Source organism: Chinchilla lanigera, unplaced genomic scaffold (assembly GCF_000276665.1).
Source record: "Chinchilla lanigera isolate Chin_1 unplaced genomic scaffold, ChiLan1.0 scaffold00049, whole genome shotgun sequence".
Classification (NCBI taxonomy): Eukaryota; Metazoa; Chordata; class Mammalia; order Rodentia; family Chinchillidae; genus Chinchilla; species Chinchilla lanigera.
The window spans coordinates 11,927,730-11,943,778 of record NW_004955450.1 but is presented as its reverse complement, the minus strand read 5'-3'; the positions used below and the strand labels follow the sequence as shown (position 1 = coordinate 11,943,778).

General features: G+C 53.1%; 1 protein-coding gene and 1 long non-coding RNA gene across 2 annotated transcripts in view; one reads left to right on the top strand and one right to left on the bottom strand.

The window, feature by feature from the left end:
- Ca12 (carbonic anhydrase XII) overlaps positions 1–16,049 on the bottom strand; it is a gene marked incomplete at its 5' end in the record, with an annotated part of 47,824 nt that extends 31,775 nt beyond the window's left edge. The window contains 2 exon segments of the mRNA XM_013518981.1: positions 10,757–10,777; positions 16,011–16,049. Coding sequence (XP_013374435.1) covers positions 10,757–10,777; positions 16,011–16,049 — 60 coding nt within the window.
- On the top strand, positions 623–3,636 carry LOC102026495. Its single transcript, XR_262547.1, has 3 exons — positions 623–793; positions 884–1,336; positions 2,694–3,636. It is a non-coding gene; the product is annotated as an uncharacterized LOC102026495 (long non-coding RNA).

Below are 16,049 nucleotides of genomic sequence, written 5' to 3'. Positions count from 1 at the left end.
GCAGGCATCTTGAGCCAGAAAGGAGAGTGGGGCCTGGCTCTGGGGAGAGAAGACAGTGGGGACGGGGACTCCAGCCTACCAGAGTCGTTGATCCTACACCAGGATGGCGCCGTCCCACGCTGTCTGAGAAGGCGGGATATGATCGGCACCCTCAGGGGCACTGATAACAGACACCCCAGATTTCCCTTTGAGGTTGTCACCGCCTTGTGCTATCTTGGACTCTCAATCAGATTTTGTTACACTCCAAAGCCTAGTGAGGGTGGGGTCTTCTTGCTTTGATAAAGATACCATTTCATGAGCACTTACTGTGTGCTTGGTGTGCATATTCCTTTGCTAGAAGCTGGCCAACTTCTCCGACAGAAGACCTGAAGTCTTTCAGAGCTGAAAGTTGTGCAGTGTGTGTCACTGCCCAACTCGCCACCGAGAACATGCAAACCATGAGCGCAGCTGTGCTCCAGTGTAACTTTATTTCCAAGAACAGCAGTGGGCTGGATTTGGCCGCGGGCCTCAGTTACTTCCCTTGGCGTGATAACCCTATGGCACAGGTTACCACGCTCTCGTTTAATAGATAACTGGGCCCGGGAAGACTGGATAACAAAGCCACGTCAGTCAGGCGCCCGGCTGAGCTGTCCAAGCCGTGAGCGCTCTGGTCTGCACCGCGGCAGCCTCTCAACGCACCAGGGAGTGTCCGCCGCTGGGCAGCGGGCAGGAGGTCAGGAGAGGCGAGCAACAGATAGGGCCTGAGCGATGGGCCAGAGCTGGAAAGAAGCGGCCATGGCGGGACTGTGGCTCTGTAAGCATCCCCTTAAACTGGCCCTGGGCAGTCTGGAAGTAAGGAACACAGGGGATCTGATAAAGACCTGATCTTTCTGCATTTCCCCAGGATGGAATGCGAAGTGAAGGCAGACCGACCTCTGAAAGACGGCCCCGTCCAGGCTGTCCTGACGCTGACCCAGTGCCGATCCAACAGCTTTCACAATGAGGAAGTCCTTTGTGCCAGCTAACCTGTAACACTCTTGCTGTTACGGAAAGCTACTCGCTTAGTTCGGCCTTATGGTGAAAAAACCGTCTTTTTGATGGATTTTTCACACTTGAAGTCCTTCATCCAGGCTACATCTAGCTGCCTCTTCTCCGGAGAGGTATGAAAGCCAGCAGGAAGGTCGAGGCTTCGGAACCGCCCCGTCACGCCATCACTCACAGCCCTGCTGCCGAGCCGCTGTGAGACCCGGCCCACACTCCTGATTCTGCAGCTTCACACACAAATGGAGGCAGTGCGGCTATGTCACAGGGTACGTGTGAGGAACCAAGGTCACAGCGAAGAGCGGTGTTGGCCAAGGTGGGTGCTCCCCTCCCGCCCCCAGCCTCTCTGAGCTGGACAGTCTCTGTTCTTCCCTTGTCTTCCCCTTGGGGCTGGTTCCCAACTTCTACAGCAAGCCGTGTTCTCCCTTTTACTTCACTGGAAACAAATCTGGGCTCTAGGGAGAGCCCACGGTGATGCGGCCTTCCATTTCAGACTGGTTGGCCTCTGAAATCCTGCCAGCCCAGACAAGTGCCACCTTCTCCCTGGTGCCTTCTCTGAATCTCAGAGCCCAAAACAGAGAAATAAACTACTTTTTCCTCCTTTCCCAACAGCTGCCTGCTAAGCACCTCCCTTGTACCAGGCCCCATGCACCTGCCTGGGCAGCTGTGGGAACAGAGACAACCACACACTGCCTGGGCGCCTCTCAGAGGCCCTGGAGCATTGCTAAGCACCAGCTCGAAACTACCACTGAAGGGAAACATTTTCCAGCAGCCATCTGACATGTTCACTAGGCAGGCATTGGTATTAACCCCAAAGCACCCCTCCTTCCTGGGGCAGTCATGTGAAAGTATGGTGTTCTGGTCCTGTGGTTCTCCACGAATAAATTCTTTATCCAGACATCCCTGCACACGCAGAGGGCCTCCCTACTTCACCCTTGGTGAAGGAAACGTTACACTCAAAGCTTTATCCCCAGTGGTGGCTCACCGGCCATGGACGCACACACCTGCACTCCCAGCACTCTGGGAAGCTGAGGCAGGAGGATTACAACTATGAGCTCAGCCAGAGCAGCTTAGCAAGATTCTTTCTCAAAATAAAAAATAGTGGAAGAGCAGGGGATATACCGCCGTGCGAAGGGCCTGTGCTCAACTCCCAGTACCACAGAATAAACAAACAGAAAGACTGGAGACTCTCAGGATGCAGAAACACACTATGTATAACTCGGGAACAAGATGAGAGGCTCTGAGCTAACTGCAGGAAGGAGGTGAGCGTGTAGGGCAGAGACGTGGCTAAGAATTCAGCTCAGCCGTGAACACAGACGCTTCCCTCCCACCCGTCCTGCAGCTGGCTCTGCTCCGGCCTCCACTCCGGGCTCCCCTTCCAGTGAGTCCTGTCCCCTCCAGCCACCTCACGCCTGCTGCTGCCCATCTGGTCCTAGGGACCCCGCGGGGGAACCCTGACGTCTCCCCAAGCTGTGCACTGCCAGCTCTGATTTTCCTCCTGGCGACCTCGTGGTCTTCGGTCCATGTTTCCCACGAGTGTGCTACAAGGACCTCAAGGGGCATTAGGTGTATTGTGCTTCTCAGCCACCAAGGAAAAGCGAGTTAATTGGGTATAATCTGTCTCTGACAAATCTACATGTTTACTTTTTCTTAGAATCCCTTTATTTCCTCAGCAGCCTGATGTGTCATGTAGGAGGCAGATGCCTGGCATATAAGAAGCACGGCCAAAGGACTGAGGAAGCGCATCAGGTGGATATCAGGAGACCAAGTTCTGGGCCTGGGCCTGATACCAGATCCACGCCCCTTGATGGCTCTGTCTGTAATAGGGTCAGGGCCTGGCTCTACGTCCCCTCCCAGGGCCTCCTGGGTAATAATGGCAGTCGGGTGCCCCCTGACTACCCTGCGAACCCAGCCAGTGCTCTCACTCCCAGGCGGGCTGCACCAGCCAATCAGCGCTGAGCGTCTAAGATTCCGGCTGAACTGTACCCGCGAGTCACGATCCCGCCCCCACCTCCTGCCCCGACCTTGCTGCAGAGCCTCGCCTTCCCGACATCCCTCGCGTCTCCCCTCCTCCAGCGTTTCCGCTCAGTCCACTCCCCACCGCCAGGGGAGGGCGCTGCTACGGGATACCCTCTCATCCCCTCTGTTTTCTACCGACAACCTCAAGCTCTGGCCCTGGCCTCTCTCCAAGCCCCTTCCTTCCTCATCGAGGGCCTCGGTGAGCCCAGAACACACCAGCCTCTTGCCGGGGGAGGCACTGCGTGGTTGTCTCTTTGTCCCCAGTGCCCTTTCACCCCTGCCCTCTGCCTGGCGAGCTCATGCGTGTCCTTCAGGACCCAGCTTGGACACCTGCTCCTCCAGGAGCCATCTCTGCTGCTTTCCCAAGACACTGAGTGAGGCTCTGCTCACCTGCTGTCGCCCGAGAATCTCAGTCCTATAATGGCAGGGACCAGGCCTTTTCACCAGTTCCCTGGCACCAGTGCTTGTCTCTGTCCTTGGTCCAATGTTTGGTACCTAAAAGTACCTTATTGGTGGAATGAATATGAGCCAATTATCTCAGGTGAATTTAAAACTGGTTTTAACATCTGTCATTGATTAAAATAGCAACTGGGAGAATTTTAACTGTTTCATATATTCGTCTATCAAAAACAAATAGCCTGCTGAGTGAAGTGACACATGCATGTAATCCCAGCACTCAGGAGGCTGAGGCAGGAGGATCACTGTGAATTCGAGGCCAGCCTGGCCTACTTAGAGTTCAAAGCTAGTCTGAACTACATAGCGAGACCCTGACTCAAAAACAAACAAAAACTCCAAAACACCAAAAACCAAATAGCCTGTTAAAAGCAAAGAATTTTGCTAGCATCCTAATTTATTAAAAACAAACAAAAGTAGACAATTATTCGAGTTGGAGCTACCAATTTCTGTCCGGACCTTCTGGTAGCCAAAGCTGAAAGGGAAAATGCACAACTGCCTCAGACTTGCTACAGAACATCTCGGGTCTGCAACTTTGGGGGTCAGCTTTTCTCCTTTCTCCACTTCTCTGGAAGGTCCCAGGAGAGGGAGAGCCAGGCAGGAGCCTTGGGCAAAAGCAACAGACCCGGGGGCTGGGGATTTAGCTCAGCGGCAAAGCGCCTGCCTGGCAAGCGCAAGGTCGTGAGTTCGGTTCCTGGTACCGGAGAAAAACCAAAAACCATTAAAAAAAAAAAAAAAAGCAACAGACCCGGTCCGCTAACATCACTCTCTCCCTGACCATGACTTTGCTGGGCACCGTGTCCAGGAGGAGGGGACCGTGTGCGCCTTCTGCACTGAGTCTGCACGCGTCCTTACTGTAGCCAGAGGAGTCTCCTTCCTGACACCCAGAGGTCGTGCAGTTTCTCTGGTCACATGTTCAGGATTGCAAAATCTTTCAAAAAGGTAAGGCAAGACAAATGAACCATGTTATTTAGAGTTGTACCAGCTCTGAGTCAACCTTTATCGGCACAAGGAGGTGGCAGCTAGTTCCCTTCCTTCCTGGTTGGCATACTCGAATGCTTGCTAGGTGATTGGAAAGTTTTGCTTCTTAAAGGGATACAGGATGCCTTGGTTCACGAACGTTTTTGCTTGGGAACAATCTGGCTCATGAACAGAAGCATTTGGCAAAATTTTGTTTCTGTTTGCAATCTCTGCATCGGGTGATAAACACGACTGCAGCCGTCTTTTCCAAAATCACAGAACAAATTAAGTTCATGACCAAAGTACCAGTGAACTTTTGTAAACTATAACAATAGCGCCTAAATCACCTTGTTATAAATACTTGTACTGCTGGCCCAGCACCACCAAGAAGCACATATGAGCTATGAACTAACTAAAAAGTGGGAAAAGCTATAGTGCAAGATCATTCCTGGGTGCCATCGGACAGGGTGCGCTGCAAGCATTATTTTTACATCTTTTTGCCTTACTGTTTTCACCATTTAGTTGTTGAAATTAATCATTTCATCCCTTTTCTATGTGCTCTTAGCATCCAACACAGTCCTTATTATTTGTCGTACAACGACCACATTTTATAGCTTCCAGATGCCATTGATTATAAAACCTATCCCAGTTTTAGAGATGCTAAAATGTGGGGAAAGTGTGCGTTTTAGAACCAATAAAATCAGGTGTCTGACGGAGACAGTGCAGTCTCTCCCAGCTGGGTGATTCTCCTGGAAGCCTGGCTGGGGCTCCCTCTGGCTCCACAGTGGTGCCTGCACCTGTACCCCTGGGGTGACCGACAGAGGAAAACAGACCAAACTGCCAAGACAGCCTCTCAGCGAGGGCCCGCATGGGAGTAGGCGCATGCGTGCAGCTGAGAGCCCCAGTAGCCTGCTCCTGAGTTTCTTCTCAGGCACAGGCCTCCATTCCTGAACCCCAGCCCCCAGCTCAGCCCCTCAGCCTGGACAGGGGAGCTCAGCCTCAGGGCCTGGTAGCCATGGCTGTGGAGCCACAAGGCACCGGGAAATTATATCCGCTTCCCCCTGCTCTAGGACACAGCTAGAAAGAATATTCTGGCCCATGGGGCTCTTGGGATAAGAGCTTATTATAGAGCCTTTCTGTTTTGTTTAGTCCTTTTCTTCCCCAGAAAGGAATTGAGCTTCTTCTGGTTGGAACAGGGGAGAAGATGTCCCTGCATTTTGAGACAGCTAAGCCTCTCAACCTTCGAGAAAGACAAGAGCCTCTCTGCATATTTTTCAGAATATAAAAGGAATATCTACAGGCTGTCAAAACTCCCAGTTCAGAAAAGTGTGAGGAAGCCGAGCCTTTCCTAATAATAACAGGAGCTCCAAGGGTACTCCAGGCTCCCCGAGGCATTTCCCACAGATTAGCTAATTTAGACAGCACTAAAGAGCTCTGGGTTTAAAGGCACGGAAAATGGCGATTAGGGTTATGTCCACCTCTGCCTGTGGATTACCCTGTTTGATTCCTACCCCTGTGGAAGCCAGATGCTTTTCCTACTTGAGCCAGTGGCAGGGCCCACTCACAGACCTGCGGCCAGTAGGTAGCCCGAGGGCGGGGCTAGAGATTGACATTTCTAACAACCACACATGGAACCACCGGGGATGCTGATAGTGCTAACCCGGGACTACACTTTCAGAACCGGGGAAGCAGATCCTACTACTTACATTTTGCAGCTGAGGGACTGAGGCTCAGCGAGGTCAAGTTACTTTCCGTAGATGTCCAGCCAGGACACCTTCTAGTTCGCCTGGTCCTACAGTGTCTACACTCCCACTTCCCCTCCAGGCTTTCTGCCTCCCTCCCCCATGACAGGCCTCACTTCTGTGATAATCAGGATGGGCCCTGGGCTAGGATCTCCTCTTCTCCTTGGAGGCTTTCTGCCTCCCTCCCCTCCCCCACTCCCCATGTACTACACCGTCTTTAGGATTAGTACTCGCACCCATAGCCTTTGTTTAGTACTTAGCTGGCAAGGCCACTGAGAATAGTAACAGGCAGGCGTTTTGCCAGCTACGGGCCAAGATCCGCCAGGATACACACAAACCTCAATTCTGCAACTCAGGAAAGATGAGAAATAATTACTAGTGGGCAGACCACAGCAAACAGACCCTGCATGTCACAACTTCAGTTAGAAGTAAGGGAACTGTAGCCCAGATTTAATATGTGATCTGGGGGAGGATTGCTGGCCTCCGGGGAAATCCTTGCAGCGAGGATGAGGACTCGGCCCCTGGGATGAAGCATGTGCCTAGCCTTTTTCTGGTTGGAATAGGGGAGAAGACGCCGGTGCATTTTGAGATGGCTAAGCCTCTCAACCTTTGAGAAAGACAAGAGCCCGTCTGCATTGGATCAGCCCTTTAACTGCATTTGCTCCCTTTGGCACTAAGGCGTGCTCTGTATCCTGCGGTCTGGCACGAGGTCGCTTGGTGCCTTTGTCCCTGCCGAAGGGTAGGAACTAGAGTTTACCTCCCAGTCGCTTCTGTTCTTGTCTACTTCTCAGAGCCTGGGAAGGGGTTCAGGAGTGTCCAGAGCCCCAGGGCAAGTGCATCGGCAGTGACTTCATAGTCTAGCAGTTGGAGGCAGGTAGAGGTCAGGGGGGCCAGAGGACCTGCAAGACCTGAGGACATGAACATGAGGTTTGGCCTAGGGGAGAATTTCATCCTGATTTCCAAAGGAAATTCTTTTTTTTGAGATAAGGGCCCACTATGCCATTCCTGCTGGACTTACACTCACTGGGTAGCCCAGGCTGGCCTCAAACTCATAGCGATCCTCCTGCCTCACCATCCCGAGTGCTGGGATTACAGGCGTGTACCCCCACACCCAGCTACGAAATTCTTTAGAACCTAGAATCCACTGTCTGGGAGAAGAGTGGAGCGGGGACAGACAGCAGCATGAGGAGTTCATGGCAGTGCCTGGGTCACACTGAGCCCTGCCAGAGCCGAGAGCCATCCAGCCATGGCTGCGATGCTGGGCAGGAGGACTGTTAGTGGCCGCAGACAGGCCCTGACCCCTCCAGGCCCAGCTCCTAGGGTTCGCTGTGGCTTTGGGGAGAGGTGGGACTCACCATCCCTGCAGGAAGGGCCCCAGCATCCATGTCCCCTTGCTGTCCCCTTGCCTGTGGGGCTTGTCTTACTTGTGCCGAGTCTCTAGTGCCAAGTGGCATTTGTCACATCCTGCCAGCACAAGCCTGGCAGGAATCGCGCACCATCTCTGTGCTCGTCGATTGCCCTACAGTTTCACACTAGGTTTTCCTGCTCTTTTCTCGGGGAAAGACTAGAAAAAAATTATCAGGGTAAAGATGACTGTCCCAGCCAGCTGGAACTTTCTAACTGTTCTTGAATCCAGTGCACATATAAATAAGTGCAGGCAACATAATCCAACAGCTTGCTGAGTGTTCACAAAGGGAACGCAGTGCCCACATCAAGGAACTGATCCCGTGAGCAGTACCCTCGAGCCACCTTCCAGTCGCCCCACCGCCACCACCACAAAGGGCTCAGATCCACCTTAGCAGGCTGGAGTTGTCCCAGCTCACATCTGCAGCACAGACTGCAGCCTCATTTCCAGTTCTGAGCAGGTGGGGCTACCAGGGGCTCAGCGGACCGACTTGGCCCTGGCTTTGGTGGGAGGGCCCAGGCTTCGTCACCCCTTCCTCCCTCTCTTGTGATCACGATGGAGCCTCGGCTCCCTAAGCCCAGCAAGCATCCGCCTCCCCAGGAGGGGCACCGGGGTGGTGCTGGTCTTGCTGCCAGATGGGCCTCCTCTGCCTGAGCTGCCCACGCTGTCGGATCGTGACTCACTGCTGGGGTGGGGGCAGAACTCCCTTTCCACGTACTTTCAAGGTCCCACCAGCGGGGAGCCAGGGGCAGGATGACTCAGCAATGTCTACGTGCAGAGAGGCTGTGATCTGCACCCTGGGAAAACCAGCACGTGGCATGTGCTTGGACTTGCCCCGTTCAGCACCCCTCTCACTGCCTGGAAACCGCTTCTCCCGGCACCTAAGCGGGGCCCTCTGCGTACCTGTGTGACTCGGAGCACAGGTGCCGGCTGCCAGCCTGAGCGCATCTGCCTCCTGAGCTGTCCTCCCTCTTTCGTCCTCTGCTCGTCCCCACCACGTGCGCCCATTTCACTAATGAAGCCAGACTTGCCTTGGTGCTTACACCTTGCATGTCCATGCATCATTAAACACTGCCCTCTGGATCCTCAGCAAAATGCCGCTGTAATTGTACAAGAGGTGGGAGGGCAGAGAGCCGGCCGGGGTTAGTGGTCAGGAGAAAATGCTCTGGATCAGGCCCTGTGGTGCAGAGAAGCCCTCAAGGGAGAACACTGCATCCACACGGCCAGTGCAGATTTTCCTCTGCTCTTTGACCTAGTGACTGTGCTTCCTACAGCCTCCTCATTGTCACAGAGAGGTAGGGTGCTCTGCAGAGGTCTGATGGTGGTTCCATTGTTCCTGAGAAGCCAGCAGAAGAGATGGGGCACGTTCCTCTGACTCTCAGACTAGAGCCATCTTGGGAGGCCTCTGGTGGGTGGCCTTCTTACAGATGTGATAACAAAACTCGGGGACCAGACATACAGTTCAGCGGAAGAGCATCTGCCTAGCATGGTTGGAAGCCTGGTTTTTGTACCCATCCCCCATCAATAAATCACTTGGAGACTGTTAAAAATACAGGTTTTTCAGGCTCCCTCTTTCCTCCAGGTCTAGGCCCCCAAATCTGCATTTTTGCAAAGCATTTCAGGTAATTCTGACGTCAGCGACCCCAGGCCATAGTTTGGGGAACGCTAATCTAGAGGCCCCCCTCCCCAGTTACTGAGAATCGTACAGAGTCTGGCCCAGAATCAAGTCCACCTTCTTTCCACCCATGCCACCCACCCAGCCCATGCGCACACCTGTACACAGCCTGCCCAGGGGCCCCGTGCACAGCTCTCTTGCTGCTTCCTTTGCCGGGCGTCTCACCCTTCCCTCTTCCTGCCATCCCTGTGCACTGGAGGTGAAGACCCGGAACCCGGTTCCTGCAAAGCGCCAGCAGCTCCCTCCCACCTGTCCCCTCCCACCACTACCAAGTCCGCTCTTCCGGAAACACAGATTTGCTCCCTGCCCAGGCCTGCGCTCCTGGCTGCCCCTGGACTGTTTGAAGCAACCTCTTTCTGACCTGGGTACGCATTACTCTCCGCGCAAGGCTCTCCCTGCCCTTCCCTCTGCCCCTGCTCACGGGATGCCACCGGAACTTCCCCTCCCCTCACAGAAGGCCAGGTGAAAGCCCTTTCCTCTAGGAAGTGCTCTAGCCCTGGCCTTCTCCCCCTCTGAGCAATTAGAGCACAGCGTCCTTTATTTATATCGGTTATTATTACCTGCTGTATTGTTTAGAATTGTGAACTTTAGTAATTCCCAGCCATGGGACACAATGTGCCTTTCTGATTACCTACCTGCTTAGCCAGGTGCCTTGCACATAAAAGGTGCCTAAGGGACATTAGTTATACTGGAGCTATGCAGTGCTAGAGCTCAGCAGTGGGATCTTGGCCTGGAGGTAGCCGGTTGTTTGGTTCAGTGGCTTTTCTGTGCCTTAATTCTGCCCCTATCCAAACGTTAGCCACCTTCCTGCACCTGCCAGAGGTCAGGTACCGGGCTTCCTATCCCTACGCTAGCCAGTGATAACACTGACAATCCTCTGCAGCAGTGCAGCTGGGCCGACTTCTGCAGCCTGGTTTGCAGGCCTCCCAGAGTGGCTGCAGCAGTCATGGTTACGCCCACAGAAACCCCGGAGCACACTTGACATGCCTCTCTCTCTGCGTAAGACAAGCACCCCTCTTTCCCCAAGGACTGACCACCACCGCTGCATGCACAGCTTGCTTCCGGCTGTGGTAACAAGAACTTCATTCTAGATACAGTAGCAGCTTAAGAGCCAGAGCCAGAGCCAAACTCTCAGAAAGGAGCCCTTTATTCTTTGTTTACTGTTGGGGAAATGTCTTGCACAGAGGAAAGGTTCTCTCCTGCCCAGGGCCCCTGCAGCCTGGAGGTACCTGGAGGGCCGGCAGAAATCCGCGCAGGAATCTGGAACCTTAACCTTGTGGACCAGTTCAAGCGCACAGAGCAGGCTGATCCGCTTGGGGAATGAGTAGGCGGCCCTCATGTGGAACCCTCCTTTCCAGACGCCTTTGTCCCCTCTCTCAAGGATACCAGCACAGCTTTGCTGAACCCCGAAGACATGAGGATTTGGGGTTTCTCATCTCACACTGCCATCACAAAAGAGTAGGTTTAAAAATCTCTACTTACCAATATAGGTCCACTTGGTGCCTACAAAGAATAAAACAAAGCGAGTTAGTACAACTGAACTGAAGGTGTCAGGGAAGACACTACAGCTTTGACGTCAAAGTAGCTGAGATGAGAAGAGGGTTGTGCCCAGAAATTAAAATTTCTGAGTCGCTTCCTCGCACCCCGGCTCCCCGCTTCCTGAGACCCCTTGTCTCTCCGCTGACTGTGCGTTCTTCCCAGTAGGGCCACCCTCGGGGGTGTTTATGCCTTCCCCGCTTTGCCTCACACACACGGACAGTCTGGGAACTCTGTTCCACATCTATCCTGGAGCGCATTCGCGTCAGTACACAGGGCCGGTGCTGGGCTCCGGAGGAAGCCACGGTCCTCCCCGGAGTCAGGATCCCCGGGGGGCGGGCATGCGGAGGAAGCGTTCTGCCAGGAACGCAGGGAAGTCACCTCTACCTCCACTCCACCCTTGTACCACACAGGCCCTTTGTCTTTCATCAAAAGTGTATTTTTCACGCTGCCTGCCCTCGCTCGTCTTCTCCTCAAGGAGCCGGAGACCGGGGCTGAGATACATCTCCCTGTGGGTCTAGCGGACACATCTGAAGCGAAGCAATGCCTAAGCCCCTCTCCCATGGGGTCTCCCAGTGCCTATGTGGGTGGGAGGCAAAGAGGGGAGGCGAAGAAACTCAGATTCCTTTACAGTGAACTTAACTGGCGGGCAACCTGCTCACTTATCCCAGGGGGGCATTTCCTGTTCAAGCCAATGGTGGTTTTTAAAAACTCAGACGGGACTTTGCTTTCTTTGTTTTTTAAACTGGTTTAATCTCACTTTGTTGTTGTTGTTATCTCGTTTTATTTCTTTGCTTCTGTGTTTTAATTCTATTTGCCGTTTTCAAATTTAAAACTGGTCATTGCAATGGGGAATTTAAGGGCTGGGGATATAGCTCAGTGGCACACGTGCCTGCCTGGCAAGCACGAGGTCCTGAGTTCGATTTCTAGTACCAAAAGACAAAATGATTCTAAAACTGGTAATTTAAGACTGGTAAAATTACCAAATTTAAATTCGGTAATTTTGATCAAAGGATGGCTCTATAAGACTTTTAAACAAATATCAACCCCCTAATAGGCCCTAGCCACTTATCTGCTCCCTGGGGCAACGACTGTGAATTCTTTTAAAATGATGCCATGTTTTCTGCATACAGTGAACTCTTGACTCAGTAACTCAATTCGTACCTGAGGGCTGGTTGTAACTCAGGTTGGCAACTGAAGACTCAGGCTTCAGCCTTTGAAGTCTTTCCCGTGTACAGGCAGACCTCAGTGTCCCTGGAGAGATACCAGCCCAGGATTTCTCACTTAACGCCCTACAGGACAGGATGTGGTAACGCTCCTTCCAGAACTCTCTAAGGGTTAAATCTGTGTCTGAGACCATCTAGAAGCACAAGAGGCTGGCATTTGGGTCATAACTCAAGACTCCGGTTGTAAGTTAAAAGTACAATTCTGGTCATAACCCAAGTTGTTTGTGTGTCAGGCTGGTCATAACTCAAGGGTCCATGGTTCTCAAAAACATTCTTATGTTGTTCTATGTGGTCTCTTAGGGTTTAGCATTTTTTCATTGGCATCTCATTCTGGGAGAGAATTTAGTTCTCTCTCATATATCTGCAGCCTATCCCCTCTTGTTATAGGTGAGGAAATTAAAGGCCACTAATGTGTAGTGACTTGCCCAAGATCACTCATGGGTGAAGAGTCTCAGCATATTTGACATTAGTTCCCATGAGCCTTTGAGTCTATGTCTCAATCTTTGGAGCAGCAGGCAGTGGAGTCCAAACCCTCTGGAGTATCTCATGAAATGTCCCATAAAAATGGCCACAATATTAGACACAAAAAACTTCATCTATCCCAAATCTCAGAAAGTCCACAGACCACCCAGAAACCTGGGGTAGACCCTACAGGAGTTACCTTCCCTGAAGCATCAATTAAATAAAAACATTCAGAACCAGGAGAAAACAAAACTGACACATGTTCACCGAGTTTACTACTAGTCCTCTTACTGAAATGATAGTGAAAAGGGAACGCTGCCTTGGAACCAAGCTACCGAAGACATCATACATCTTTTCTGGACGTTCTCCTTTACTATTCCGGTTGAAGGTTCACTGCTGAAATACAATCATGGATTTCTGAGACCTGGGAAGCCCAATCATTGCTGCTCTGCCAGGCAGAGTCCTCAGACACCCAGGATATAAAATTCTCACAGTGAGGGGAATTCATCTTCACTCGTCCCCAGGGAGATCCTGAGGCCACCGGAACACACCTGAGCCATCTCGGCCTCCTGGAGGAGACAATGCCCCTGGCCCAGATAACAGGAAGCCCCATTGTACATCTTCTGCTGTGGTCTCCAAAGCTCCCTAAGCTGAGGCTCCCCCCAGATTTACGGCTCTTGACTTCAGATGAGGCATCAGCACAACCCTTTGGAAAGCTCAACGATGAATGTTACAGAGGGCACATCAAGGACTGTATGGCCTCAGGGGTGACAGGAGTGGAGACTTACAGAGCAGCAGCATTCCCTGTCCTTTTAAAGCAAGGCTTCATGGTCTCGGGACTTGGTACTTTGGGTATAAACAGAAATGTCTGGCAGGGCTTAGGGGCTATAAGGCTGGGAGAAGCAGCACCGTAAAAAGGCGAGGATGGTGGTGAGTCATGAGGGATCATCTGTGAAGATCAGGGTCCACCTTGACTCCTCCTGGGTTTCATTCTAACCTCGGGAAGACGGGCGAGAAGTGTGCACATGCGCACTCAGCTACCCCCGCAAAGTCATGCGCACTCGGCTACCTACGCAGAAGTGCATTTGCCTAACTCGGGAATGGCACCTCCTGGCTCCCCACCTCTAGCTTTAGGGCCAGGAGTGTTAAGAAGATTAAACTAACCCCACCTCGAAGGCCATGCCAAGGTTCAGTGGTGTCCTGAGGGAGCAAGCCCTCCCCAAGGGAGAATCATTTCCTTCCCGAAAAAGGTCTTATGCTCCTTCTGGAAGAGGTATCTCGATGCCTGTTTGAACCTGCAGACCCAACTAGCACTGAGAACAGAGGTGCCCCGGAGGGATCCCATCAGCAAATGGTATTTATCAAGAGCCAGGCCTGTTCAGGGCCCTGCCTGCTTCCTGTCCTGGGAGCTAGAACCTTCTATGGTAACAGTCACCTGGGCAACTCAATACCGCAGAGCCAGAAGTCACTGGGATGCCCACAGCCACAGCAACCAGGTGTCCCAGGGTTTTCTTCAGAAGACCCCTGGCATCCCCACATCATGCTCTTCCCTCTCCTGACCCCGGGTGTTTTTCTTGGACGGTCACCAGTGCCAACCGCAGCAAGTTTCAATGTCCAGGCGGAGGGCAGAGCACACTTGGACCCCATTACTCAGCAAGGCCCTCCACCCCAGCCTTGGGTTAATATTGACACTCTATGCACCTCAGTGATTTTTGCTTTGACCTTGTCACCTGTGGCATTCAAAGAGCCCAGGATAAATAATAAATAACATGCACAATAAATAACAGAATAAAAACTTGCTGGGCATGGTGGTGTACACCCACAGTCCCAGCCCTCGGGAGGCTGAGGCAGGATAGTGAGTTAGAGTCCTGGTCTCAAAGAAGCATAATAAATACAGTAAATTAAAAGGGCTGGGGAGTAGCTCAGTGGTAGAGTGCTGCCCAGCACATGCAAGGTCCTGGGCTCAATCCCCAGTACAGGGGGAAGAAACTTTCGCAGAACCTAGGTATTAGTGTGGGGTGGAAGGGCTTTTACTGACAGCTTCCGGTACCTCAGCCTGGAGAAGGGGGACTGAGGGAACTAGTGGAAGGAGGAGGAGAGGACAATGGGGTCAGCTGCCCCAGAGAGAGGGGAGCAATAAGTTTGCAGGAAAGACAGCCAGCAAATGGCCTTTCTCTCGTGTCGTTTTGTTGTTGTTGTTGTTTCTTTTTGAGACAGGGTCTCGCTATGCAGTTCAGGCTGGCCTTGAGCTTACTTTGTAGCTCAGGCTGGTCTGGAACTGGCAACAATCCTCCTGCCTCAGCCTCCTGAGTGCTGGGATTACAGGCGTGTGCCACCACTGCTGGCTCTCCTGTCTTGGAGCAGCTGTGGACTAAAAAGATTTCCAGTGTACCTCTGTCTCAAGCCCCCTTCCTCTAGAGAAGAATACGTGACAAAATCTGCAGTTTTAAAAATTAATTTCCACTTGAGGGAGATGATGTTATGCAGATCGCGGCCAGCAGTCGATCGGAATGAAGAGCAGCCCACAACTGCTCAAGCCCAGCTCTGCGCCCCTCCCCACGGGCACAGTGACCTCCGGGAGAGAGAGAGGCGCAGGGCTTTGATGCTGCGGAGCAGGACCAACTTCTCCCCACTAGTGTCCAGCACCCAGCGGGAGGAATGGATTCTCGGTCTCTCCAGCCCCTCTGCGTCCTTCCATGAATGTTGCCAGCCTGCCTGCGCCTGGGAACTGCAGCACCACCAGTGTCCGCACAACTTCGGGCAGACTGTGCAGGGCAGAAGCCTCCACCGGTACCCAGGATACTTTCAAAAAGTCACCTTCCCTGCACCCAGCCCATGGAAACGCAGGCAACTCTTGGCGTCCTCGTTCCGGAAGATTAACCGGGCCTTGACTTGAGCCCACCGCTCGGGTCCGCTCCCCACCTCGACCTGCCCCACTCGGCGCCCGGCGCCCCAGCCCTGCAGCTTAAGCGCCCTAATTACTGTCAGAAATAAGGTGTGCGTGTGCGTGCGCACACACGTACCTTCTGGACAGTCGAGTCCTACAGAAAAACAGTGATTAAGGGTGGGATGCGTTATCCCTTTGACGTGGAGGTGAAAGCTGCCCGCGAAGAGTTTCTCTCTCCGAGGAGACACCTCCACTGAGCGTTCCCCAGTGGGCGACTGCGAACCCTCCCCGCTAAGACTTTAAATCCTCCCTGCTTTACACGTTCCCAAACCGCATCTCCAGAGGGAGCCGAGCGCGGCCGGCAAACGCGCAAACATTTTAACATCGACAGCTGTGAGCGGAGCGCTAGAAAGACAACGTGCTTCCCGCTGCATCCAGCGGCAGCAGTCCGGGCGCTGCAAAGGGAAGCCCAGCGTCGCTCCTTTCAAGCGCGCTCCCTCGCCTGCACCGCCTCCCCCACGCCCCCAGCAGCGATCTCACTTCGGCACGCGGAGCCTCGCGGAAGCGCTCCTGCCCGGGGGTGGCTGAGCCTCAGCGCTGCTCGGAAAGCACGCGGGAACTTTACCGTTGCGGGCGGCCGCGCTGCAAGGCGGCGCCGGCAGGA